This window comes from Terrapene carolina, unplaced genomic scaffold (assembly GCF_002925995.2).
Source record: "Terrapene carolina triunguis isolate 2854851 unplaced genomic scaffold, T_m_triunguis-2.0 Scaffold96, whole genome shotgun sequence".
Classification (NCBI taxonomy): Eukaryota; Metazoa; Chordata; order Testudines; family Emydidae; genus Terrapene; species Terrapene triunguis.
Genome location: NW_020664447.1, coordinates 12020317 through 12046848, shown reverse-complemented (window position 1 = coordinate 12046848; position 26532 = coordinate 12020317). Strand labels below are relative to the sequence as shown.

Here is a 26532-nt window from a genome sequence, read left to right as displayed (position 1 = left end):
GTTTGTATACAATCCTACTCTAAATAAAAATATGCCAACTACGGTCTTTTATGAAAGCTTGTAATGTTCTCAACTTGGTGGTAATTAATATCGTGAGGGAGCTTTTTACCCAGCTATAAGATTTTTGTCTCACTAGAGGAAGTCATACTTAGCACTCACAGCCTGATAACGGTTAATCTGCATCTGAAGGTGAGCTAAAGAATATACCTTTCTCCCTAGAAGGATAATCTTTTGGGGGTCCTTATCCCTGGCCATTGACTTAGAGGATCAGCCTGCTACTAAAGGTGAGTGTGAAAAGAAATATTCAAATCTTTTAGGGAGAACTTGGTATTCGTAGTCTGCTCTTTTAGACGTTGCTGAGGTCAGTGTGGAGGGTCTGCCACAAATCTTTAGCAGGTTCGAGGATAACCTCATTTATTGGCATGGGAAAGCAGCCATGACAGACTGGATGAAAAATGTTGAATAATTTATAGAACCTTTCTTGATTGACTTCAAGGGATACGTCTGTCATTCTTTTAAGCAGGTCCTGAAAGGCCTTAAAAATCACTGTTTGTGGAGATAAAATAACCACTTCATCTGCGTGGAGAACGGGGAGATGATGTAGCCATAGCAATGGGCTGATTCTCTCATTCCTCCACAAGAGCCTCCTCCAGTTCTTAGACAAACCCTTGGTTCGATGGCTGCACTGTCTTAGATTGTTCCTTAGGAGATGATAGATTCCTAGATCTGGGTCTAGATCAGGGGTCTCAAATACGCGGTCCCCCCCGCCCTCCCCCACCCTGCCTTCCGGCCCTGCCCCCGTGCCGCTCCAGGAAGCGGCTGGAACCTGGGGAACAGGGGGGGACATTGCTGTGTGTGTTGATGTTGCTTCAGGCACCGCCCCCAGCAGCTCCCATTGGCCGCGGTTCCCCGTTCCTGGCCAATGGGAGATGCTGGGGGCGGTGCCTGAAGCAACAGCAATACACACATCCCGGAGTGGCACGGGGGCAGGGCAAAGCAGACAGGCAGGGAGGGAGCCTGCCCTGCCTCCGGTGTGCGCCGGGCCAGAGCCCGCCCCCCGAACCCGTCATGCAGCCGAACCCCCTGCCCTGAGCCCCCTGCTGTACCCCGACCCCCTGCCCTGCCCTGAGCCCCTGCCGCACCCTGCACTCCGACCCCCTGCCCTGAACCCCCTGCCGCACCCCGCACCCCTCCTGCACCCCTCCCCACTGCCCTGAGCCCCCTGCTGCACCCCTCTTGTACCCCGATCCCCTGCCCTGACCCCCTGCCGCACCCCACACCCCTCCTGCAACCCAACCACCTGCCCTGAACCCCCTGCTGCACCCCGCACTCCTCCTGCACCCCAACCCACTGCCCTGAACCCCCTGCTGCACCCCTCCTGCACCCCGATTCCCTGCATCCCATAATGGGCAGGCATATGATGCCATAAAGGTGGAAATCAGGATGCTTGAAACCTCTCAAAAGCATGGGATCTATCACGAGAGGGGCTCCCTTCTTAATCCCTTTCAGGAACGAGGCTGAGACAACAAAGAGAAAATCTAGGAGAAGTGTTTCTACTGTTATGAAATGATGATGATGCAAACAAGCAGATTTTCCTCCAGAAATGATGCAGCTCTCTGAGGAGTTGCAACAGAACAAGGAAATCCAGACTCCAATGTCTCAGAAACAGATGTTGGTACTGCAGATGATAGTCATAGCAAGATTTTCATAATCTGTATCATTGGTTCTGGTATTGGAAGGGACACAGAGCAAGTAGAAACTGGAGAAACATCCAAGAGTGGGATTGTTGATGTGATACCAAAGGGAAGAGCAGGATTCCAGTTTCTGAAGTGACATGGTGCCGATCCAGTTTGGAAGGAGCTGGCTTGGAAATTTAGAATGATGAGACAGACTTTTTCTTGTCTAGTACCAGGGATGGTGACCACTGTCAAGCAACATCAGAAAATCCCTGTTACTTCCTACCACAGGCAGTAGGAGCCACTCACTGACTTGAGGAGGATGGAAGGGAAAGCTCAGCAAGCTTTTGAGAAGCAAGAGGTCTCTTAGAGGCAGAAGACCTCCTAGCTCATAGCATAGGTTTCAAAACAGTAGACTATTCTGAGGAAAAACTTCAGAGTCTAAAACATTCCTCTCATTGACTTCACCATTAAAAACACTTTTAAACGGGCATCACAAGTTGAGCTGAGCAAAAACATTTTTCTCATCCTGCAAGCACTGAGATTTTGAAACATTTTCCCATCCTGAATCAGGACAAAAAGTCAAAACCTCAAAAAAATTTGCAAACCAAAAATCTGAAAAAACATTCAGACTGGGTCAAACATGTTTTGTTTCAGTAATTTCAAAACTTTTTTACTCACCCCCCTACAAAATAACTTACATTTCTGAACAAAAAATGGACCATTTAATTTTGAAAATGTCAAAGTAGGTTGTTTTGACAATTTTAAAACATTTTTCAAAAATGTTTTTAAACGGGAAATTCATCGAAACCATCCCTTTCCTGTGAAAAGTTTCTATGTTGATGAAATGCCCTTTTCCTATGAAAAAATGTTTTCCTGAAAAATTCCCTCTAGCTCTAGCAACAATCTGTGTACACCCATCACTCACAGACATACCTGATTCACAAGCAGGGCAGATTTTAAAGCCCAGAGATAGAGACTTAGCCATGACCTGCACCATCAATACAAACAGTGTCAGGAAAAAAATACATTTTAAAATATTTTTTTCAAATGGGCACTAAGTAAAACATCGTACTAAAAATCAGCAACACAGAGTATCTAAAAACCCTGTCCTAATACTATTTAAGATACTAATGGGGAAGCAGACAGTGACACTGTATAGCTCCATTAGGGTGACCAGATGTCCCGATTTTATAGGGAAAATCCCGATATTTGAGGCTTTGTCTTCTATGGGTGCCTATTACCTCCCAGCCCCTCTCCCGATTTTTCACACTTGCTCTCTGGTCACCCTAAGCTCCATCTTGCTGCAACACATAGTGACGACTAGGGCTGCTCTGCCCTTTATGCCCATGCAGGGGGCATACTCAGCTGCGAAATACACTGCTGGGTAAAAGATTCCAGGCTTGCATTCATGGGGCATATACATCTATAATGGGATCTGTATGGACAAGTTCTCAAAGAAGAACTAGTGATTTGAGGTTCTTCAATTACTGAGTGCCCAATCTGGAGCACTTTAAAGAGGCCGATCGCTAGACTGCTGAGAACTTGATCTCTGAAACTGCTCAATGTACCAACTTGAGCACCCAAACGATCCTAAAATCACTAACAGCGTCTTTTGAAATTTTAGGTCTCAGCAACTAATATATTGTTTACATTAACATTAAATTATTCTCAGTGTTCATATTAAAAGTGCTCACTGCATTTGACACAGACTATGTTTGAGACTTAACAGCTCTGAATAAGACCACTTCTCATATGTGTAAACATAATAAGGCACATTATCTTCAGAATTATGTTAGCTCTGGAGTTAGCTACAGGATGAAAGGCCCATGTCATCTCCGCAATGAACCTCACTTTAGCACAAAGTAAACATATTTCCCCCACATCAGCTAGAGTCACAGCATTAGCAGTGTTTTGTGATTGATTATCAGGGGAGTGTTGCTGAGAAATGGATTTGTATCTCAGCTTTTTATCACTATAACTTGCAAAAAGCAAGTTCCTTATTTACAGACCTTAGCTGTATTAAATGATATTATTAGGTACTACTTCTGTTTAAGTGACACAAGGGCTTAGCATATTGGTGGCTTATGATGTACAAGCTGTTTTACTCTGATGATTTCCCTTTCACTATTTCAGTTTGTAAATAAGAGCTGCAGTAACCGAACATCTGGTACAAAAGAAATTAAAGCTAAGGTAAATGGCATTAAAACAAAGGCAAAAACAACAATAGGATATTCAGGATTTGAATTATAATCCTGGTTTACATATTAGAGTTTTACAAAAAGGAATTAGAAAATTTAAATCATGATTAGCTAGTGTTTTGTTATAACTTTAATAAAAAGTATTCCAAATTTTAATTGTTAACAAGCCATTTTCTTACTAACTCCCAAGATTTAGATTTTTGCAACTGAACTGAACAAATTACAAGATTATTTGTTTTATAATGCATTTAAATATCAGAAGAGTCACCTCAAATAAGCTCCATTTTTATACTTTACAAGTCAAACCACATTTTCTTATGATAAAGTAGCAAAGAATCTTTACAAGGAAGTGTTTACTGAAATCATCTACTATAATAAAGTATATTTATTTCTCTATGTATTTGTTAACACTTCCCTCTACCAATAAATGAAAGACAGTTACCAAACTACAGTACAGACCCATTTATGCGCGAATCCGCTTAACATGCGGTAGCGCCATGCCTCCCAGTGCTACCTATTTAACACGCGAGACTCGTTAACACACGGTACAGGAACTTGCTATGTAGCACTACAGATTTGCTCACTAACTCACTGACATAGAAATCGACAGGAAGTGCGGAGTGGAAATGTGTTGTATGTCTTTACCGCCGACGGGGGGAGGGGCAGCAACGTTAAAGTGCTGCCGCAGCAGCACTTTAAGGATGGTCTTTTGCTGCAGCAGCGCTTTAACATTGCTGCCTCTTCCCACCCCCCCTCACCCCCATCGGTGGCCCTGCCGATAGGGGGCAGCAAAAAGGGCAGGGACATAAACCGTTGCCGCGGCAGCGCTGGACCGCCGATGGCAAAGGACCCTGCAGTGCTTTAAGGTCCCTGCCCCTTTTGTCCCCCCCTCGGCCGCCGACGGGTGGGAGGGGGCAAAGGGAGCAGCTGCTCCGGGCCAGCAATTTAAAGGGTCCAGGGCTCTGGAGCACCCATCGGTCTGAGGTGATACGGGACCATGCACGGTAGAAAGGGATTAGTCGGGATGAGAAGGTAAGGCGGGGTGGATCCATTGTCACATGTGGTACACTGTCATTGACTGTGCCTTCAAAAGGCCGGCTTGGCCCCTGAAGATGGCTTGAGTTGTCCTGAGCCCTAGCCAGAGGGTTGGTGCGGCCTTCTCCTGCCATTCCAATTCCTCCTTCTGGACCCGTCTTGGCAGTTCTGCTGACCGAACCACTGCTGGGGCTGCGGGTGGAAGTGTTTCCACTGCATTGAAGGAGTATAGCAGCCCAGGGATCTGAAGGTGGCTCTGGAATCTTTAAGATTGTTTAGCCTTTTGTCCATCTTCTCTGAGAAGAGAGTCTCACCCTCAAAGGCAGATCTTGGATGGTTTGCTGTACCTCATAGGAGAGGCCAGAAACCTGGAGCCACGAGCCCCTTCTCACTCCAGTAGCCATAACTGGTTGCCGCATCTGCCCTGTCAAGTGCCGCCTCAAGGGATGCTCTGGAGATCAGTCTCCTTTCCTCAACCAAAGGCGAAAATTCAGCGCGGCAGTCTGAGGGGAGCAACTCTGTAAATTTAGCCATGGCAGAGCAGGCATTGTAGGAGTACCTGCTGACGATGGCCCGCTGGTTGGATATTCGGAGTTGCAGTCCCCCCGTGGAGTAAACCTTTCGCCCGTCTAATTTTTTGGCGTCCCTATTCTTGGGCGAAGGGCCTTGAAATCCTTGCCTCTCCCACTGGTTAGCGGCATCCACCACCAGGGAATCAGGCTGAGGGTGGGAATAGAGGTGTTCATAGCCCTTGGAGGGCACAAAGTACAGGAGCTCATTGCACTTTGCCGTAGGTAGCAGTGAGGCCGGGGTCTGCCAAAGGGTATTGGTCATGTCCATGATTTTCTTTATCAGCGGTAAGGCGATATGGGCAGGGCTGGGCAGGGCCTCATCTGGTGAGGAGAAGGAGAGCACCAGTGGAGGTGATTGTTCCCTACCATTCCCACCCAAGGGATCTCTTCACTCTGTGGGAACTGCAGTAAGTTGGCCTAGTCCCGGTGCTGTGACAGGCATGGGTGTCGGTGCTGACGTTGGGCCCCACACTAGTGCCGGTGCCTAGTGGAGCATGTGTGCTAGGGTTCCTGTAGGCACCATCGCAGCCAGAGCCAATGACGGAGGCGGTGTCGAGGGTGCGCCGTAGCCGCAATCAGGGTCGCTAATTCCTCCGGTGCCGAAGTGGTCGATGTCAGTGCCGCAGTCGGTGCTGGTGTTAACGACTGAGGCACTGGCTCCAGTGCCAATCGTGGCGGAATGAACGTCGCAGATGCCACTGATGCTGCACCCAAGCGGAACCCCTGTCTGTGACCCCGGGCTTGATGGAAAGCCCACGAAGTCCAAAAGGGCCACTGCGGTGGATTTTGCCATTGAGGGGCCCACTGCATTGGGTGGGACCGCCTATGATGCCAGGAGGAGGATCTTCTGCTCCTGCTATAGTCGGAGCGGTATGAGTCCGACTCCGAGTAGGAGAACCAGAGTGGCGCTGCTCCTCTCAAGCTAGAGCGTCGAGAAGCATAGAACCAACTGCGCTCCCTGGATGGTGGTGCTGGAGTAGAAGGGTGCCAAGGTGATGAGGATCAGCGTGCCATCATCGCCAGCTTTCCCTTTGACTGCACGGGGTGCCGGGATGGAACCTGCGGTGCCAAGACACTCTTCTGTCTTGGCGGCGAGAACAGCACCGTGAGCCTCATTAGGTCCTTCACCGCCTCGAAAGTCTCTGGGGTGGACGGAAATGGTAGGATGGGTGTGGTGAGCAAGACAGGCCCGGACTTGACTGCCTTGCTTGGGCAGGCGTCAACATGGCCCCACTCTGAGTCCCTGAGCCGTGGCCTGACTGAGGTGCCACTGGTGGCTGGTCCATGGGTCTTGCTGAGGGAGATCAGCCTCTCTCCAACCTCTTTTTCTTCTATGCCGGCGATTGGGACAGGTGCCGAAGGCTGGAATGTCCCCAAGAGGCTCCATGACGGTGCTGAGCTTCCTTGCCAGCATCTTTCTTTGGCGCTGGATCCTTCAAAGACAGCGCCGGAGTGCTTCGCGCCGAAGTTAACATGCTGGGAGCAGGATCCCTGGCGCCTGGATCCGACTGAGGTCAGAGAGCTGCCTCCATAAGGAGAATTTTGAGACGCTACTCCCTCTACTGAATGGTTCTCGGTCGGAATTCCCGACAGATCTTGCAGCGGTCTTTCTGGTGACCTTCATCCAGGCATCGTAAGCAGGAGATGTGGGGGTCACTTTTTGGCATGCGCTTCGAGCAAATCTGGCAAGTCTTAAAGCCTGGGGATCGCGGCATGCCCCGGTAACAAATGTGAGGGGGAATGGTGGGGGGGGGAGGGAACCACCCCTATCTGAAACTTATCAAGAACTACTAAACGATACTAACTACTGGAAACTAACTATGTACAGGATATAAAGCACTGCTAATCCACTTGCTGAAGCAAGAGAAGAGCAAGGGGAAGTTCCAGCTACTGTCACTGATGGTAAGAAGGAACTGAGGGGGTGTAGGGGCAGCAGGGCTCTATAATGGGCGCCATGAAGGCACGACTCCAAGGGACGCCCAGGCTGACCCTACAGTTGCTGCTAGGGGAAAAATCTTCCGGCTACTGTGCACGTGTGTATGCACACACCTGACTGGAGTTGACATGAACAAGCACTCAAAGAAGAATATATATACACCCACATTCTTAAAAAAATTTTAATGGTAAGATGTATCCTGGTGTCAAAGCCAGCCAGCTCAGAAACATACTTGTGATCGGTATATTTTCAGAAAGAAATGCCCCTGTAAATCTGTTTTTCTTTCATGATAAGAGGCAAAGTGCAGCCTTGGATAGTTCACCCTTTAAAAATGGTTTTAAAAATCATTTTACTAAAACATTCTCATATCAGTAAACTAAATGGAATTTTTTTTAATACAATAATAAAGCTGAGTGTTTTAAAGCATGTAGAAGTCAGGAAATCTAGAAGCTAGGAGTTCTACAGCAATATTAAAGATCTTATTTGATCCTGTATTGAATTTGAGACTGAGGGCAACATTCACTGACAGTGTGCTTCAGAAGGTATTGCAGTTATGTCCATAATTAAAGAATATCATGTCAAATATAGCATTATGACGTCAGTGCAATGATCAAGTAGGAGAAACTAGATTGTGAGGGGGAAAACTTTTATTCAAATACAAATATAACATAGAAAAATGCTGGCTAAGCAAATTACCGTGTCTAAAATTCTATTGTAAAATTCTCAGTGAGAAACTTTTCTAATGTTACATAAATCACTGTTTACAGGTGATGATGGGTGGACTTTTAGAGTACTGGAGCAAATGGCTCTAGTGTTCATACAAATACACTGAAAAGCAAAAATAAAAATTCAGTTATGTCCAGAAATAGATGATGAATATGGATTACTCTACACAGAAATAAATGTTTCCACTTACACTAACATCTTTTTGCAATTGTTAAGCCTTTTTGATACTTTGAGTCTCTGAACATACCCCAGAATGCCACCATTCTGTGACATCAAATATCATCTGTTACAGTGAGACTTCTAGTAGTTGATGTCATAATGCTGACATTCTGGAATGTCTTCAGAGAACCAAGTAGTAGAAACAAGGCGAGAAGGATTTCATTGTGGGGCAATTCAACGCATATTTGTGGACTTTCACTCAGTTTTCATTTTAACTTTCCAGTTCATCTTTAAGATCTGTAGCTGTCTGGTTATACTGTTGTTTGCTCTCTCTCATTTGTAAAAATTTAAAATTAGCTACATATTTAACAAGGATTAACATGCCATGACCCAATTTCACTGCATCGTAAGTGTTGATATTCTTTACAACTATGCATTTGTCCAAATATCTGAAATTTTGTGAATAGTCTATTTCCTGCCAGACTCAATTTATAGCTAAAAAGAAACTTCTAAATCTTAAATTCAATAATTTAAGAAAATGCCTGGGAAAAGAGAAAAGGCCATTACTATGAAAAAAATATGAATGCTGGTTTAAGATCACTAACACCACAAGTACTCTGGTGGATGGGATGGGACGGGGAGGTGTAGGAGCCTGGCAATTCATAATATGGACATGGCTTGAGAATCTGGCAAACAAGGATGATTTTTTTTGTTTTAGTCAACTTGATTTATGATACATTTTTGATGGAATTTGTATTAAAGGTAAAATACTCGTTTGCAATGCTTGAACATGCCAAAGGGGAAATGAACAAGGAAGGAAAATAGACTTTTTCAAACTGTAGATTCACTCTTCTGATGAGGTGCCATCTTGTGATCAGCAGCTATCTTCCTCTCTTTTCTTCCCTCCATTTCTCAAAGAAGCACTGTTTTTAAAGTGATAGCAGTGCCTAATAATAAAGGATCCCATACCCTCCTCCCCATTTACACACAGAAGTGAATTCAAGAATAAATTTAGGGAGGGTAGTAGAACTAGATTTTAGAACACACTTAGGTCTTAGGTCCCAGGTATAGTGGTACTGATGAGCAAAGAGATCACAAGCTTAGAATCTGTAAGATATGCCAACAGTAACTTCTAGCCAGGGCCGGCGCTTCCACTAAGCGACCCTAGGTGGTCGCCTAGGGCGGCAGGATTTGGGGGGCGGCATTTTGCTGTCCTCTGTGGAAATTTGGCGCCAGGGGGTCCTTTCGCTCCAGGTCTTCGGCGGAAATTCGGCGGCGGGTCCTTCACTCACTCCGGGATCCGCCGCTGAAGTGCCCCGAAGACGCGGAGCGGAAGGACTCCCGCTGCCGAATGCTCAGAGGAGGAGCGCTGCCGCCTAGGGCGGCAAAAACCCTGGCGCCGCTCCTGCTTCTAGCTGATGCAAGCTGAACACAATTCCTACAGAAATGGATAGGAGGACATTTCTTTCTGGCTCACAGAGTCAGCAGCTTCCTAGAAGCAACTGAAGTCTCAACTGTGATAAAGATGCTACACAGATCCTACTGGTATCAGATAGTGTCTCTACTAACCGAGTAAGCTTACTATAATATCTAGCCACTAGTTGGTGGACACCAGAATCAAAGAAAGGGGGGGGGGAAGGTACTAATTTGCTCAATCCTTGGTATTTCTTGCTTCGCAAGTCACTCAATGTGTCATGACTCCCCCCAACAAACACGCTTACAAACAGTTTAGCCAAAAACAAGGTTAAGTGCTGCAAAGCCTGGCCCCATAAAAGGAGAAAAAGTAGTACATTTTAATAAGAATAAAAACACCGTCACACTGGACTATTTATTGCGAATTATTAAAATACTGTAAGGTTATGTTAACATTTTCCTGTGAAAGGAATTTGGCAGTCTAACAAAAACAACATATATTCAACATGATTAATAGTCTTTGCTCATTAAAGAGTTTATGACTGAATGTACTGATCGTATATTCAATCATAGCCTAATACAACATACATACAATACATATGCACATAGCCTAATACAACAAACTGAGAGGTACCAAAGTACAGTACACTTACCAGGATAAATTTTAAAAGATCAAATATATTAATGTATAATATGTAACATAAAAAGGTATTAGGTAAACTATTGACTACTTTTGAGATCTATCTTCAGTGGAAGTTGAGTTTACTAATCACCTCACAGGATCAGGCCCTTAGTCTCAGAAAACATTGTTCACTATAATTTATGGGATAAAGGAGAATGGTGTCTTACCTGTGAATTTTCTTTATAAAACCTTCCAGGTCAGAGAGACAGTCTTTTCAGTGAGTGTTCCTGTCTCCATAGCAACTGAAGACGGACCAAATCTTTGCTCTGAGCCCAGGCTTTGGACTGCCCTCCAAGAAGAATATTCTAGAATAATAGTATTTTTCAGCTATGGACACTAACGAGATATAAGTTTTAAAGTGCTATTCAACTCAAATTATTTACAGCAGAGCCTTGCAATGAAGTTTAAGGATTTCCTAGGAGAACATGCTAGTTGGGAAATGGTGTGAGCAATGGGGAACATTTCTTGCCCTTCTGCTTCCTGTTGCTGTCTCAGACAAAGTGCTTTTTCAGAAAACTAAATGGAAAAAAAAAATAGTAGTTTTGCAGCAAAACTCCTCGATGCCAATGAGAAACCGGTGTGAAATTTAGTCAAAGTTCTTTTCAAAATACTGAGAAAATACTGCTATAAAAGGGAGTCCTTGAGTCTGCCATCTGTACATTTGGAGGCAGAAAATTCTGGAAAGTTCTTCCAGAAAGGCAGTTCCAAGCAAAGAACAGAGTAAAGATCTGGTCTGCCTCCAGTTGCTATAGATATGGAGAACCACCACTCAAATTATGCTGGAATGCTCAGGAACAGTGTTCCAGCCCTTTTTGGAGGAGCTGGAATAGCATTCCAGTACTTCTGACCCTGCTCCTCACTCCAGAAGGAGAAAGAAACAGCCATCTCTCCTTCTGAAGTGGGCCTGGAAGTGGAAGAGATGGAAGAGGCAGAGAAAACATCTCCTTCATGCTGCCTCCTCCAACTCTTCCACTTCTGGGCCCACTCTGGAAGGAGAAGTGGTGGCTCAGTAACCTGCAGCTGAGAGCCATGTTGAGAGAGTCCCCCTCGGTTCCCCCTAGTTACTGAGCCGCCATCTCTCCTTCCACAGCGGGGAGCTGGCAGTTCCAGCACTTCATTTTTTTAGGACTCAAGCACTAGATGCCGATTGTGAAGACTGTCTGACATACAGTGAACAAGAATGCACATTAAGAATAAAATTTCATAAGAAAAGTCAGCTACACATCATCAAGAATTATCAATATTTAAATATGAAGTTTTGAAGAAACTTCAACTTTAATAATGTTGACTGCATATTAAGTAATTCTTGATATGATTTACAAAAGAGAAAGGTATACTTACATAACTGTGACTCTTACGGAAATCTGAAGGACTGCTTATACAGACTTTGTCTCCTTCCAAGCCAATTACTCTTTTACAGATATTTGATTTGGGGTCATTTGGGCTTTTTGCAATTACAATATCACCTCTGGGGGAACAAATTGTAAAGAAATGTCAGTATAGAACAATCTTTGAATGAATATATACACAACTAATAATTACATATTTTTTCAATTAAATGAATATTATTTCATGTTAAGAACCACTGCCTATAATCTCCATTTTTTTCCATGACAATTCAGCTAAAAGGACCAATTATTCTATATATGTTTTAAAAAGCACATTTGAAGAGATTGAATTTATAGTACTTGAATAACAAAAATACAGCTGATCGTCATCTGACAATGCCCTGAACAAGTAAAAACCATTTACATCAGTGTGTTTGCTGCCTACTATACACAGATCAGCCTCCAGTTTCTTGTATACACACCAACTTTCTTCAAATCCTCTACAAAACCCTCTTCTTTCAGGAAACCTTCCAATGTCTATTTCTAAGAGTCTGTTATCCCCTACACTACTTCTGTTTACCCTATCATCCCTTAGTTAGAATCATAGAATATCAGGACTGGAAGGGACCTCAGGAGGTCATCTAGCCCAACACCCTGCTCAAAGCAGGACCATTCCCCAACTAAATCATCCCAACCAGGGCTTTGTCAAGCCTGACCTTAAAAACCTCTAAGGAAGGAGGTTCCATCACCTCCCTAGGTAACCCATTCCAATGCTTCACCACCCTCCTAGTGAAAAAGTTTTTCCTAATATCCAACCCAAACCTTCCCCACTGCAAGTTGAGACCATTACTCCTTGTTCTGCATGTGTTAGATTGTAAACTACAATAGTCAGGGAAAGGGCCTTGTTTTTTATGTGGCTAACGACCACTATGTACACATGCAGTGCTCCATAAAATAATAAGGTGGCATGGGGACAATATAATAAATGGTACTTTCATCATTTCTGGTGAGAAGCTCTCCCTTAACTTCCTGTCTGGAAACAACAATACTAGCAGCTCCACATATAGGACAAGATAAATGGAAAATAGGAAGTCTTATTCAGTGTGATGGTCGTGTGAGAAACATGGTTGGAAGGACACAAGGGATTTTCAGTCTTTTGGCCAAAATTCCAAAAGTGACATGCACTACGTCCCAGGAGAACTCTGAGTGAAGTAATTTTGTATTGTGAGACTAAAAGCAAAACTTTTAATCTGTCTTCTCTTCTAGAAATAAAGTGAAATGAGACTGGCACTTACAAAAACAAATTAAAAGAAGATGAATACAGGAAAAAAGACAAGAGACAGTTAGTTGCCATAGGAAATACATTGGAAAGGCAATAGACAGAGAGATATTCATTACTTTAGAAAACTAAACATTAATCTAAACAAAGCAACATACTTCTGAATGCAATAAAAATGGCGGCTAAGATTCTCCGAAAAGACAATGTCAGAATTTTGAATTGTTGGTTCCATTGAAGGTCCAGAACACTGTAAATTAAAAAAAAAAAAAAAAAAAAACCACTATTTGCAAAATATTTTAACTTGCATAATACTTAAGAGATTAAATTATTTGCAAACAAGTCACCAAAAAGCTATAATTTGGGGGGAAACAATAGACTAGTTCTTTAGGTGTGGCCAAGGAGTACGAGACACATTTGAAAAGGGAGTGTATAAAGGTTCCTTTTGAGCTCCCACAACTTAAGTGTTATGGAAATATCAATACATTGTGCATCAGTCTACTCTGATCTCCAAAAAGATTGCTCTATACTGCACCAGCTGCCAACAATCCCAAAAGGCCATTACAGCAGCCAAGGATCATCAGGAAGTTGTGGGGAGAATCTGCAGGGTCTTCCCGCCTTGCTCCTTTCCTCAGCCATTATGAGAGGGAGTGGCAAAGAAGTTGTGACAGTAGCTCTACAATATCAACTACCACCAATTTCTGGGGTGCCAGGTTTACTAGGTTTAGTGCTGGTAGCGCTAAGAGCAGAATTGGGAAAAAATGCTTTTTTAAAGAGCTATTTGTGGTCCCAACTTTCTGCAAGGTGCTCAATGCCTTTAACTGTCATTGGCTTCAGTGGAACTTGAGGAGCTAAGTACTTTGCAATATTAGGCCTGTAATGAGGCCAACTCCTGCAGCCAGGAAGTGGCTGTTCAGTTAATCCAAAACAAAAACCAAACAAACAAAACTGGACACTAATAGACTTAGAAGTTGTATCCGCAGAAATTAAGTATGATGATACTTAATTTCTGCGGATACAACAGAAATTAAAATGCTGATACTACTAAAACTTTTCACTATTAAAATAAAGTTCTGATTAAACCCATTATCCTTATTAGCATGAAAATAAATATTACCACAACAATTCCTCCAAGGTACTCAAAGGCACAGTGTGCTATGCATCCATATTGAATGGTATACCCCAGAAGTCGAAAGGTTTTTCCCATGACATCTCGAAGCATAGCACAGTGTTACTGTTGTGCAGCTGGCCCTAAAGGATATTAATAAAAGGTACATAATTAGTCAATAAGCTTTTTTAAAAAAAAACATGCTGTATTTGTTCAATATGTTCTATTTTTAAAAAGGAAGCCATATGTAATATTTCCAAATTAATGAGAAGACAAAGAGCAAATTATTAGAAATAATGGAAATATTAACTCACTGAGCTGAACAGCACTTGTGGTTTCGAATAGTGTGCTGTTTGAGCTATAATCCCAACAGTGTGTGGATAATACACAGCTCTATGACTATTTCACTCGATGAAGAAAGTGCAGTTGACTGATATGCCCAGCATATAACTGAAATGGTCTGGATGAGAACTGAAATAAGGGAAAGCTGGTTAGGCATGGGGAAGTAATAGCTGGAAATGGCAGAGAATTTCTGCTCCCTGGGCTGCGGCTTTTGTTACACAAGATTGCAGCTAAGGTTTCTTGCTGGATGTCCAGATACCACTGGTTAAAAGTATACTTTCTATCTGTACTTAACTGGAAGGTTGTGATCATTCCGTTTAGATGTGGAACTTGGCACAGTTATTTTTTGCCTCTCTCGCCTGGATACTGGATTTCAGCAAAGCACTTCATTGGGGGCTACACCTGAAAACCATTTGTAAACTTCAGCTGGTGCAGAAGTGGCAGCCCACAGGGAACATATTACATCTGACCCAAGAGGCTGCCATGATGCAATTCAAAGTATTGGTTCTGATCTAAAAAGCCTTAGTGATTTGAGTTCTGCATAAGCTAAAGACCAGCTCTCTCTTCACATACTACCCCAGCTAAAAGATTTGAGAATACAGTATTTCTTGTTTTATGTCTGGGGTAGAATGGACTCACTGCCAAAGACTGCAGAGGAGAAGCACATAGAAGGGGCAGTTTCAGCTATCATTTTTCTGGGAAGGAGTTTTTGTTTTGTTCTACTCTGGTCCATGTTCAGAAGCTCTACTGAGACCTGGAAATAAGATGGTGCCTCAGCAGAGACAAACCATCTTCTTTCAGTGAGAACTGGAGAAGCCTGCAAGTCAGGAGAGGAGGTGGTGGTACTGGGCATAAAATCTCTCCTTCTGGATTGGCTGTCACTTGGATTACTAGCAGATGAGGACTCACCAGTCATCCATATAGGTGGCATCCACCACATAGAATGAATTTAGGAGATAAGAGAGTACCAATGTATCAGAGAGGTGATATATCAGGGGTCTCAAACATGTGGCCCACGGAGTTATTTCCTGCAGCCCACATAGGTGCTGACTCCACCAGCAGCCAAGCTCCCCTCACCCCCCGCCCCCTCCCCAGCGTGCCATGTCCCCACTCCTCTGCCTACCTCCCAGTCCTTCCTGCCACCAAACAGCTGTTTGGCAGCACTTAGGACTTTCCAGGAGGGAGGGGGGAGGAGCGGGGATGCGGTGCGCTCAGGGGAGGAGGCAGAGAAGAAGCGGGGACGGGATTTGGGGAAGGGGTTGAAATGGAGGCGGGGAAGGGGTGGGGCCTCATGGACTAGACAAGCAGTCTGAGGTATGAAGTTCAGCATGTATGATTCTTTGCTGTGAGTAGTTGGGAAGAATGTTTGTTAAAAGTGGCAACATATTTTGTATGAATAGTTACTTTAAAAAGTTCCTGCCATTACAGCTATGTTGACAGACTGTTATATCATCATCAGTGTTACTGACCACATAAGGAATAGTTACAGGTGTTTATATTTTATTAAAACCCCTCTTCACATTACAGTTTTTAAAAAGTTACTACTTTGACTTTTAATAGCATACTATATTACTCTTCTATATTACTCTTTTTTTCATGTTTGACTACACTTTTCTATCATTGTATGAAAAGATTTCAGTGATGCGGCCCTCAGGCCAATGTACTAGTCCTCATGTGGCCCTCGTGGTGATTTGAGTTTGAGATCCCTGGGATATATTTATTCACTTTATTAAAATTAGTGGTGTGTTGTAAGTGGTATTTTTCACAATCCAGCAAAGCATTTAAGCACATGCTTAAATTCTTTGTTGAATCAGGACCTAACAGCTAACTTTCACTATAAAATGCTCATTTCTCAGCTAAAATGAACTTTATGTTGGCTACCATGAAATATTTTCTATCACCTTACTAAAGGACATCTGTGTCTTGTGTAACTTCTTAGGGTTCTATCCTACAAGGTGTTGAATATCTCTTGAAAAGTAATTGGTGCCCTCAGATCTGAAGTCAAAACAAGAGTTCGGAACTTTAGACTGTAAGCTCTTTGAAACAGGGAATGGGTCTGATTTTATGTTTTAAAAGCAGTCTGTAAGATTATGATAGATTAATATATTAACATAATACTGATGTGATATTTTAATCAAATAAAGAGATTGTGTCTTAACCACAGTTCTTTTTCATATGCTGGTATTACATTTTAGTTTTAATAAGAAACACTTCACAACCACAGAGAGAATTGTTTTTGTTAGCAATGACAAAGATTTATATAGCCCAATTCACCACAGGAGTTATACTGGCAGAAAACTGCAATAATGCAGTGGTCAATCTGTCCTTTAAAGGTGACTTCAGTGGGTACACTGCACTGCAAAAAACCACCGGTGGCAGCAGGTCTCAGAGCCTGGGTCTACAGACTCGCACTAGAGCTTGGGCTCTGAAACCTAGAAAGGGGGACAGATCTCAGATTCTGAGCTCCAGTCCAAGTGTGAATGCCTATGCTGTTACTTTCAGTACCGTAGTGCAAGCCCAAGTCTGTAAGCCCAGGCTCTGAGACTCACTGCCAGTTTTGTTTTTGTTTTCTGCCGTGTACACATACCCAGAAGGACCATTCACATGAGTAAGGGTTTCCATAACTAGACCTAATATGAGGGAGAATGCATCAGTCTCACTGGAAAAAAGCACCCCACACTTGTTAACAGAGGCTTTATTTAGACACCAGGAAAATAATAAAATTGTGGATATGAAAAAAATTGAGAATCCTGAAGTTTTTGGGTGTGTCCATATTTTTGGTGCATTGTTCAATATAGTATTATCTAAATTCTAAGTTTTCCAGAGTTCCTATTTAAGTAAATAAGAAAGCCTATTATGATTAACACCTTAAATTTCTATAATTCTAGTTTACCAAAATACAGACAACACTATGTAAACACATATTCTGCTGCTCTGTTGACCCAGCCTTTCAAGAAAATTCTAGTCAAACCAGGAGAGAAAGTGACAACTTTTAAGCCTAATTAGAAACACTGAAATGTAATTATGGTAACATGTACATTTCTTTCCCACCCCACTCTTCCCAAAATTATCAAGGAAACAGATTTAAAAATATTAAGTTAATGCAGCGTGAAGGTTCCACAGGTAAATTTATTTCAAACAAACAAACAAACAAACAAACAAGAAATAGAGGCTTCTACAGGAACATTAACTCAACCAAACTCCACATTTTGGATGAAATCCTGGCCCTTTAAAGACAATGGGAGTTTTACTATTGACTTCAATGAGGCCAGTATTTCTCTCCCTCTGCTCCATGTTTGATAAAATAAAGAAAAAAAATATTATCTATGTGCATTCGGGCTTAGTTAATACTGATGTATAAATCTTCACTTCTGTATTTTATGACACTTAATTTTAAATGGGGAAATATAGGATTACATTAACATAGGGTTAAACACTGTGTATTTTATTTGAGCAAAACTCCCATAGAAATAAATGGGAGTTTTACTTGAATAAAGATAGAACTAAAGCCTAGATTTGCTTTGTATTTAGTATTTACCTGTAAAGATACATAAAAAGCAGAATAATATCGACAAAAATATTTTTGACAATTTTTTTCTTGTAGTTTCTTATTCCGAAAGCATTTGCTTAACACCTTTCATATCAAAGATCACCATCATGGTAAACTTAAATGAGCAATGATTTAGTATACTTAATTTAGCCAGGCAAAAAATTTCACAACAGTGGAACAGAATGTAACCAAAAAGATTTCAGTCATATGGTGAAATTACCAACAAAAAACTTTTTCACAACTAGTGGCTAAGACAGTGTATAAAAGGGTAGAAATTCACTAATTTATAAAGGAATCAAATCATGAAAAACCTTGTAGATCATCAAGCAAAATCTTAACATTAATTATTTGCCTAATTTGGTGCATGTAATGTCTGGAACACAGTATGTGCCAAAGACCTTGTGTAAACTGATACTTGAACAACTCCATTTTGAACTAATTGCAATTTCATTAAGAGTCATTCTGGAGACCCAGAAAGGTGACTTGGCTTTAATCAACCTAGAATATTTAAAAGTATGTACTAAAGCCTTGATTCCATAGAGAGAAAGGCTGTTAGCCTAGAAATGTTTTTAAGGTGATAAAAGGAAGACTGAGTGGTGGCAGATCGATTAGAATCATATGACAAGTGTGAATTAATGACCACAACATTTCTAGCAAAAGTTGCAATAGCAATATTTATCTCCTACAGTAATTGCTAGAGAGGCTGCCTCAGCCAGAAGTCATCATAAAAGCCTAACAAAAATACCCCAGTGTTATTAGACTTCAGACTGATCTAATTCTGAAACATCATGTTAATATATGATTATATTAATACAGCAGAAAGACCTCAGCCACTTGTGGATGGTCTACAATAAACAACAGGTAAATCAATTTTATAAATTAAAGAATTTTTGGTTGCACTACATTAAATATAAAAATATTTAACTTTAACAGTGTGGGAAATAGAAGCACACAACAGTGATAAGAGCAAAAGCAGGAGAGTAAAAAAAGAGCCAATGTGTTGTGCCCCCTTCCTGATTGATAAATGGTGTAGAGTTTATTTTCAAAAGGGACTGGTAAAGAAAGACTTCTCATTAAGAAAACATGGGTCTCTTGCAGAGAAACACAAAGTTCTACTGTGGGGCTACTGGCTGGGCTAGCAACTTCCAATAATTAAAAATCACAAGTGTCACTTCCCTGATCTGAGAAGAAACTTGTTTTTATTTCACCAAGCTATTACATACTTGGTAGTGTACCATACCAAGCACATGCCATAAATTTATTCTCAAAGCTTGTAAAGAACATACCTACTGAACTCCATCATCCCCTGACTAACTCTGAATTGACCAGCAACACTTTCTGAAGTTTTCAAGGAAATAAAGAATCTGGTAAAATGGCAATTGCTCTACCTACTGCTGCAACAGCCATTATAAAATTGCCCCCTAACCAAGGGAAATGTACAGCAAGCCAAGAGGTCACAAGTTCTGTTCCCAGTTCTTTTACTGACTGGCCTTAATAATTCTCTGCACTTCACAAGATTTAAGTAAAGTCTCACTCCACTACCCCCGGAAGTAGAGAGAGATTATTACTCCTATTTCACATACAGTGTAAGAGAGGAACAGTGAATTATAGTGAAATATTCAGGACATAGGATATTCTTTACAAAGATGCCAAAATCACTTGAGTGCTATAAGTATTTAAGATCATTTATGTCACAACAGTGGTAATATAGTTCAGACATAGTTATACATAGTTTTTTACAATTAATGGGATAATTTCATAGAGTTCCCTTCACTATTTTAGTCAGTAGTATATTAATTAATGAATATCAAAATAATTAAAATCCCCAAACAAAGTTTTCAGTTTAAACAGTAAGACTTCAATGAAATCTTATTTCATTTGTATACGACACATTTACGGCATAGTCCAATCAACTACAAAAACTTATGGTTCATTAACTTCTTTAAAATAAAACTGTGGCACTAATACTACTATTGTTGTGCTCTTGCACATTAGTAAGATCACATAATGTACATTTCCCTGGAAAAAATATTCAGCAGCACACTTAAATAGCATTTTATTAATTATAAAAAGATTAATATCTTAGCATCTTCAGGTGCCATATTAGTCAAATCGTTCATTTCAATACATTGTCTTGACAGCAGGCAACTACAGCAGATGTAAACATAAAAGCAATATTCATGATTAAAACCAAAGTTATTTAAACATTCAAGTCAGAGACCCATTGACAGCTTAATGCATTTGCTGTATAAACATCCTTATCACACAAATATTAGCATAAAATACTGTTAATATTTTATGACTAATTCCAGATATTGCTATGTACTTATTGCAGAACTCTGACTCTTAGTTTTTAAGCTGAAAAAAAGAGGTTGATGGAAAAAGTTACACATCCATATTAAATTGTATTCTACACAATAAATATTTTATAAGAACAGCATAGTTTATATTCTGCAACAAAGAAAACAAAATGCAATTACTAATATCTTCTGCTCATTTTTCTTACATATTCTATGCCTTTGTCACCTGACTTTTTTGTTTATAAAATTAATCACAGCTAGCAGGAAAGAAATCACTTTGAGCTTCATGAATGACATCCAAGAGATGGGAAAGGATTAGTTCTCAGTTGCTGCCAGTTATAGCACCAGGTGGCTTTTTCTGCAGTGAAGGTGTTACCGATAATCCCATTACATTGGTACTAAATCTTGCAGACATCAAAATTATCACCAAGGTTCCTTTTCATCCCATCCTTTCCAAATGACTGGAAGTCGCTTCACCTGAAAGAAGTCAAATCCACATGCAGCTGCTGTTTTAGCAGCCAGCGGACTCCCTGAGAATGCCAATTGTGATCCAATTTCGCTGTGCTGGTGGCCCCCTATTCCCTGTCCAATAATACATCTGTTAAAAAATCCTACAGCTACAAATCAAGTTTAATCCTACCAGGGACCTCATGTTGGTCTTGTCTTCCAAAAAGGCAGCAGGTTCTGCTGTCTATCTCTGCTAGTGTCTGGGGAATACCCTTTAAATCCCAACCCTACTTAGAAGAATAAGCTAAGGATCACAAAACATGACCTCAAAAACCCTGATATGACTATATTCTGACCCAGAGGCATTCATTCTAGGTGAAGATTAGAACTTTGCATAATAAGATTACACAGCAAGTGAATGATATCAAGGGACTATCCATATGCAGCCGCCTGGTTTTCTATAGACAGCCTGTGCTCTGCAATATGCAGTACAGACGAAACAGAGCTTGGTCTTTCTAGCTGAAATAAAATAGATTCACATAAATTAGTTGGCCATTTCCAGATTCCTAAATCCCCTATTACATCTTTTATTGACAGCTCCTGTGAGGATAGCACAAATGTTATTCCTTTTTTATTCTTTGCTTCTGTAACTGTCACACTCTAAGTGAAAAGTACATAGATTATGTCTAGAAATTAACATCTTGTTTGCTGTAACCTTGGATTACAATTGCCTATGTACATAATAAAATTAGGAAATCAACATCTCCCTATAACCAATGGCATTATGTAAAACAAATGTTTAACATTTTGTGCCAATACTTTAAATACAGAAAGCACATAAAGCAGCAGCCAATAAAACACAGTTAAATTAAATATAATTTCCCTAAAACAGGCTTTATGGATTACAGTACAAATGTTTGATCATATTTTTATGATTAAAAAAAATCTATATATTCTCCTTCTATTGTAAATGAATCATACACTACTTATTGATTGAGATAAATTATCAATTTTTCCTGAATACAAAGAATGCTACCCACCTTTCTTCTCAGGGTATGTCTACACTACAGGCACTACAGTGGCACAACTGCAACGCTGCAGCTATGCTGCTGTAGTTCTTCTAGTGTAGATATTTACTCCAGCAACGAGTGTTTTTCTGTTGCTGTAGTAGATCTACTCCCTAGAGCTAGGTCAACGGTATCTACAACAGGGCTTAGGTCAGCTTAACTACATCTCTTAAGGGTGTGAATTATTCAGAGGGATGTAGCTAGGTTGACCTAAGCTTTAGGTGTGTAGGCCAGGTATAGTGTAACATCACAACTCACATCAGTGATTTTTCACAAAAGTTACACTAGACTTTTTTTAAAATGAAGGTACATTAACGAAAACAGAAGGAAAATTGAACTGTCTATTAATTACGGTACATTCAGGTCCACATTCTGGCTATCATTTTAATTTGTGTAAAAACTCTTTTTCATACTCAGGCTCCTGTAGGAGATCCTAATGTTACATGATCAAGAAGAGCTGGGAAAACTGAAAGTAGTGCATCACATTTAATAGGAAAATATGTCCTATATAAAATATGGATACTTTTTTTAAAACTTATCACTCATCAAATTAAAGAGAACACCTAGAATACCTTGTTACATGGAAGAGCTGTACTGTTTAGTTACTCCTTCCAAGAATAAAAGAGATAAATGGATTTTTTTCCCATTCCACTGATTTCTTTAGTAAGCAAGATTACAAAATAATGAGCAGGCAGTCCTCTCTGACAGAAGAGCCCACTAGAGAAGACCAAGGGATGGAAAACTGATATTCTCTTCATTAAGTTTTCAACAGGTCTTTCCAATGAGGTAGGGGACAGGGTTTGACTCTACTGTATTTCAAATCCAGACACATACACGGTTCAGCCCCCAAAACTTGCAGATCTTGGAGGATTTGCTGTCTGTTACTCTTCATCAACTCTTTCACCCTTCCTTGCAGCACAACTCCATCCTCAGGTGACTTCAAGAAGTCTACCCCTGCAAGCCCTCACTCATTTAAAGCAAACCTTTGGAGTGGATGGAACTACCCATATGAGTAAGGACTACTGGCTCACATGAGAATGGATCTGATCTTACAAACCTTGCATCATCATATTAAGATTTCAGTATTTAGAACAATTCTCATTGACTGCCTTCTAGGGGTAAAATAGGATCCTCAAACAACCCCACTCCACCACATACAGCATTGCACTAATGATTATGTATATTCCAGAGATTGTGTCTTCCTCCATAATACTATATATTGGACTGTGTTGAAGATAGGGTATTCACTTGATTGACCAGAGGTCTGATCATTCATGGCAAGCTAGGGATCTCAGTGCTACTGAACTATTTGCTTAGAAGTAAACTGCAAAATGTCAGGCTAAGGACCCTAAAGATGCTGGGAAACAAACAATGTGGCCCATTCCCCAATGACATTACTGAAGGCCTCCATTTGTATAAAGACTAAGATAGCATATTATGGTCACACAGTGGCAAGTTTCAACTACCTACCCTCCTACTGTAATTACAGTATCTCTAGTCCAGCTTTCAGTAACAGCACTTTCTAGAGGTGAGAGAGAGTATTTAGGGTAAAAATTTTAAAGGCATCTAAGCCCCATTTTTCAAAAGTGACTTAGGCCCTAGAAAGTCTATGGGACTATGGAACCTAAATCATAGACTTCAAAGGGCCTAAGACACTCAGCGTTAGGTACTTTTGAAAATTTCACCCTGGATTTATTCTCCCCATTGGACTAAAACACAATACTTCATAGTCACCATCATGAAAACCAACTGGATAGAAGAAACTTTGAGTGCTTTAGCAGATTTAGTTTTAGCTCAAACACTGGCCTGACTAAAGTCATCAGTGGAGTGAGGTGGTTCAGAACTTTAATGTACTCTACATTTAAAAATATATATATATATATTAAGACGAGGAGTAAATGAGTGCTAAATTGGGAGTGGCTATTAAACATAGCTTTAAAATCAAATCAAACATAGACAAGACTGACCTCAGCATTTCCTGAAAAATATAGGAATCTCAAAATGAAATATTGGGGTATAGCAACAGGGACTTAATGAATGACTCTTTAATATTCTTTACCTGAGGTTTTCTCAGTTAACTACAGTTTCATTTAATAAAGCAAAAATGTATATTCTTGCTACAAAAAGCCAAATGCTAACAGGTAAAATGAAGGGTGAAATTCTAGCCCCATGGTGACTAGATGTCTCGATTTTATAGGGACAGTCCCAGTTTTAGGGGCTTTTTCTTATATAGGCGCCTATTATTCCCCACCTCCATCTCGATTTTTTACACTAAGCCCCACTGTGATCAAAATATTTGCATTTTGTATTTTATCTGCAAAAAGTAACCTAAATAACAAGATGGATGCAAATAAAGCATATAATACTGCTACTTTCCTACATAAACTTTAACAGCTTTCCCAAAGCGCCTTTTTTGCTATTAAGCTTTCAATACATAAAAACAGACATATGTTCATGGATTCTGACCATACAATTAATTCTTCATAATGCAACTTTTACAATAATTGCTCAAACCATGCCACACTTAACTGCTTTGTGTTTATATAATAAGAAAGAATTAAAAACAATATTTTATCACGTGGCTGCAAATTTTCATAATAGTGTTATTTCTGTTTTTTTTATATAAACACAAATTCTGTATGTTGTTCTCTACTTATGGATACAGGTATTAAAAAAAAGTACTTTCCAAACATCAATAGATGAGTGCAATGATATTCAGTCTAAGTTAATCCCCAGACATCCAAATCTATGAATAAAAATTCATCAGTTTTAAATACACTGAGCCTATTAAGCAAGAACAAAAGCATATGCACAAAAGAGCTTTTAATATATTTCAAAGCCCACAAGAGCCATGGTCTCATTAAAATTATAAATTACACAAACATGGAATGAAGATTCAAACTGCAGTGCAGCTAAGCAGATTACAGAAAACCCCGCGTTCCATATGATAACACACCATGGCCCTCCCAGATGGGGACTTGGAACAAAAAGGCCATCACTGCAGCTAGGGAAAACCTCCTTGTGATCTCTGGTTTCTGTTCAGCAGATGACAGCCAAATAATATGTTGATTATTCTGTTTGTGCTGCTAAGCTTGTAAGATGGAATAAAAGCGATATGATCTATTGTGAACTCAATGCTAATGTGTTGCTCCACTCATAAATAATATACTGAATTTATTTTGAAACTCTCTTTTTATCTGAGTTTCAGTTTTTAAATGCATGAACTAAAATAAAAGCCAGCATAAACTATTATTTAATTTGATGTTTTTCAAGTAAAAAATGCAGCTGACACAATAATAGGTGAGAAAACTGACTACTTAGTGAATCAAATGAAGTACAGGCACCTTTCTCAAATTTAGCACAGTGATTAGAAGGGTCCTGCTCTGCAAGGTGCTGAGTACCCGCAACTCTTATACATTTCAATGGAAAAGGAGAGCATTTAGCAGCTTGCAAGATATGTGCCTGTATTTTAGTGTAGGAAATTACTCAAATTCCAAAATTAAAGTTATGTCAAATAGTTAATACATGCAATATTAGACATCCTATTACTGCAAAACACTTATACCCTTAATCTTATATTCATCCTTGGCTGCAATTTTTATGTACAGAATAGTACTAACACTATTCAGTGTCATATTCACAGTAGGATACAACCAGCCTTGTACAAAGTACAGAAACGTGTCAGTGATTATCTTGTCTCTTCAGAGTTTACAATCATGGATTGCTCCGAAGTGGACTATTTAGCTTGCTATATTTTATGCTCACAATAAATTATACTTTTAAAATCTTTTTTAGGGAGGAGGAAGAGCAGTGGTTGGCTGCGTAAGATTTCTGCCCATCTAAGGATCCCACATGCACATTCCCAGTTCACCAGCCACTACACCACTGACCCAATTACAAATTGAGAGGAACTGTACATCGATAGGGCTCTGCACGTCATATTTAACATGGAGACTTCACAAAAATCTAGGATGGGACCATAAAGGAAAAGCTGAAATACTACATGAGAATTTTTTAAACAGATTGAACTATAAAGTATATATTATACAGCCAAACACAGGTTGTCTAATAAAAATGGAGTAGGCATTCGCTCCCTCAGGCCTCTTGAACTTAGGATATTCTGAACTTTATTTTAAACCTATTTATCCCTTGAATTTGTAAAAACCAAATGAAAACATATCACATGTATGGCTTTTGGAGCCTGAAAAAACGTTACCGTAATTCATTGAATTTAGTAACTTTGCCTGAAAAAACAAACAAACAGACCATTTAGAAAAAAACAACTCTAAAAAACAAACTGTGTACATGCCAGAGGGGTCTACAATCCCCCTACAGGGGTTTATTGTTTCTGAATGTAATGTCTTTTATGCCCAAGATGTTAAAAATCTGGTTTGCAGAATAGGCCCAGTGGTCTGGCAACAGCATAAAAATGTCAAGTCCAGAAGCTGCCTCTTACTTCCAAGTCTGCTGGAGCCTCAGTTCATCAAGGAGGGATGATGGAAGCTTGTTGCTCAAGAACTTCTGCCAAACGATTTTCATAACAATACAAAAATCTGTCTGAGGGCAGGTCATTGCCTTTCTCCTCTTGACCAGAAAACGGTCCTTATAAACATAATCTCCCTTTCAAAGAGGGAATGCAAGTAGGGAAAATATGATGATCTCAGAATGAAGTGTTTGCAAAGTTTTAGACAAAAGTCAGAAAATTCTAAATAAG

The 26532-nt window shown here is 40.5% G+C and overlaps 1 protein-coding gene across 5 annotated transcripts in view; it reads right to left on the bottom strand.

Moving 5' to 3' along the window:
- IMMP1L (inner mitochondrial membrane peptidase subunit 1) overlaps positions 1-26532 on the bottom strand; it is a 72464-nt gene that overhangs the window by 16220 nt on the left and 29712 nt on the right. For 2 of the 5 annotated variants that reach the window (XM_024194950.2, XM_024194949.2), the window contains 4 exons: positions 14427-14583; positions 14122-14255; positions 13166-13254; positions 11742-11868 (listed from right to left, as the gene is read on the bottom strand). In XM_024194950.2, coding sequence (XP_024050718.1) covers positions 11742-11868; positions 13166-13254; positions 14122-14226 — 321 coding nt within the window. In that variant the 5' untranslated portion in view covers positions 14227-14255; positions 14427-14583. Of the gene's footprint in view, positions 1-11741; positions 11869-13165; positions 13255-14121; positions 14256-14426; positions 15462-26532 lie in introns of those variants that run through there. The other 3 variants (XM_024194951.2, XM_024194952.2, XM_029911418.1) reach the window with 2 other exon arrangements.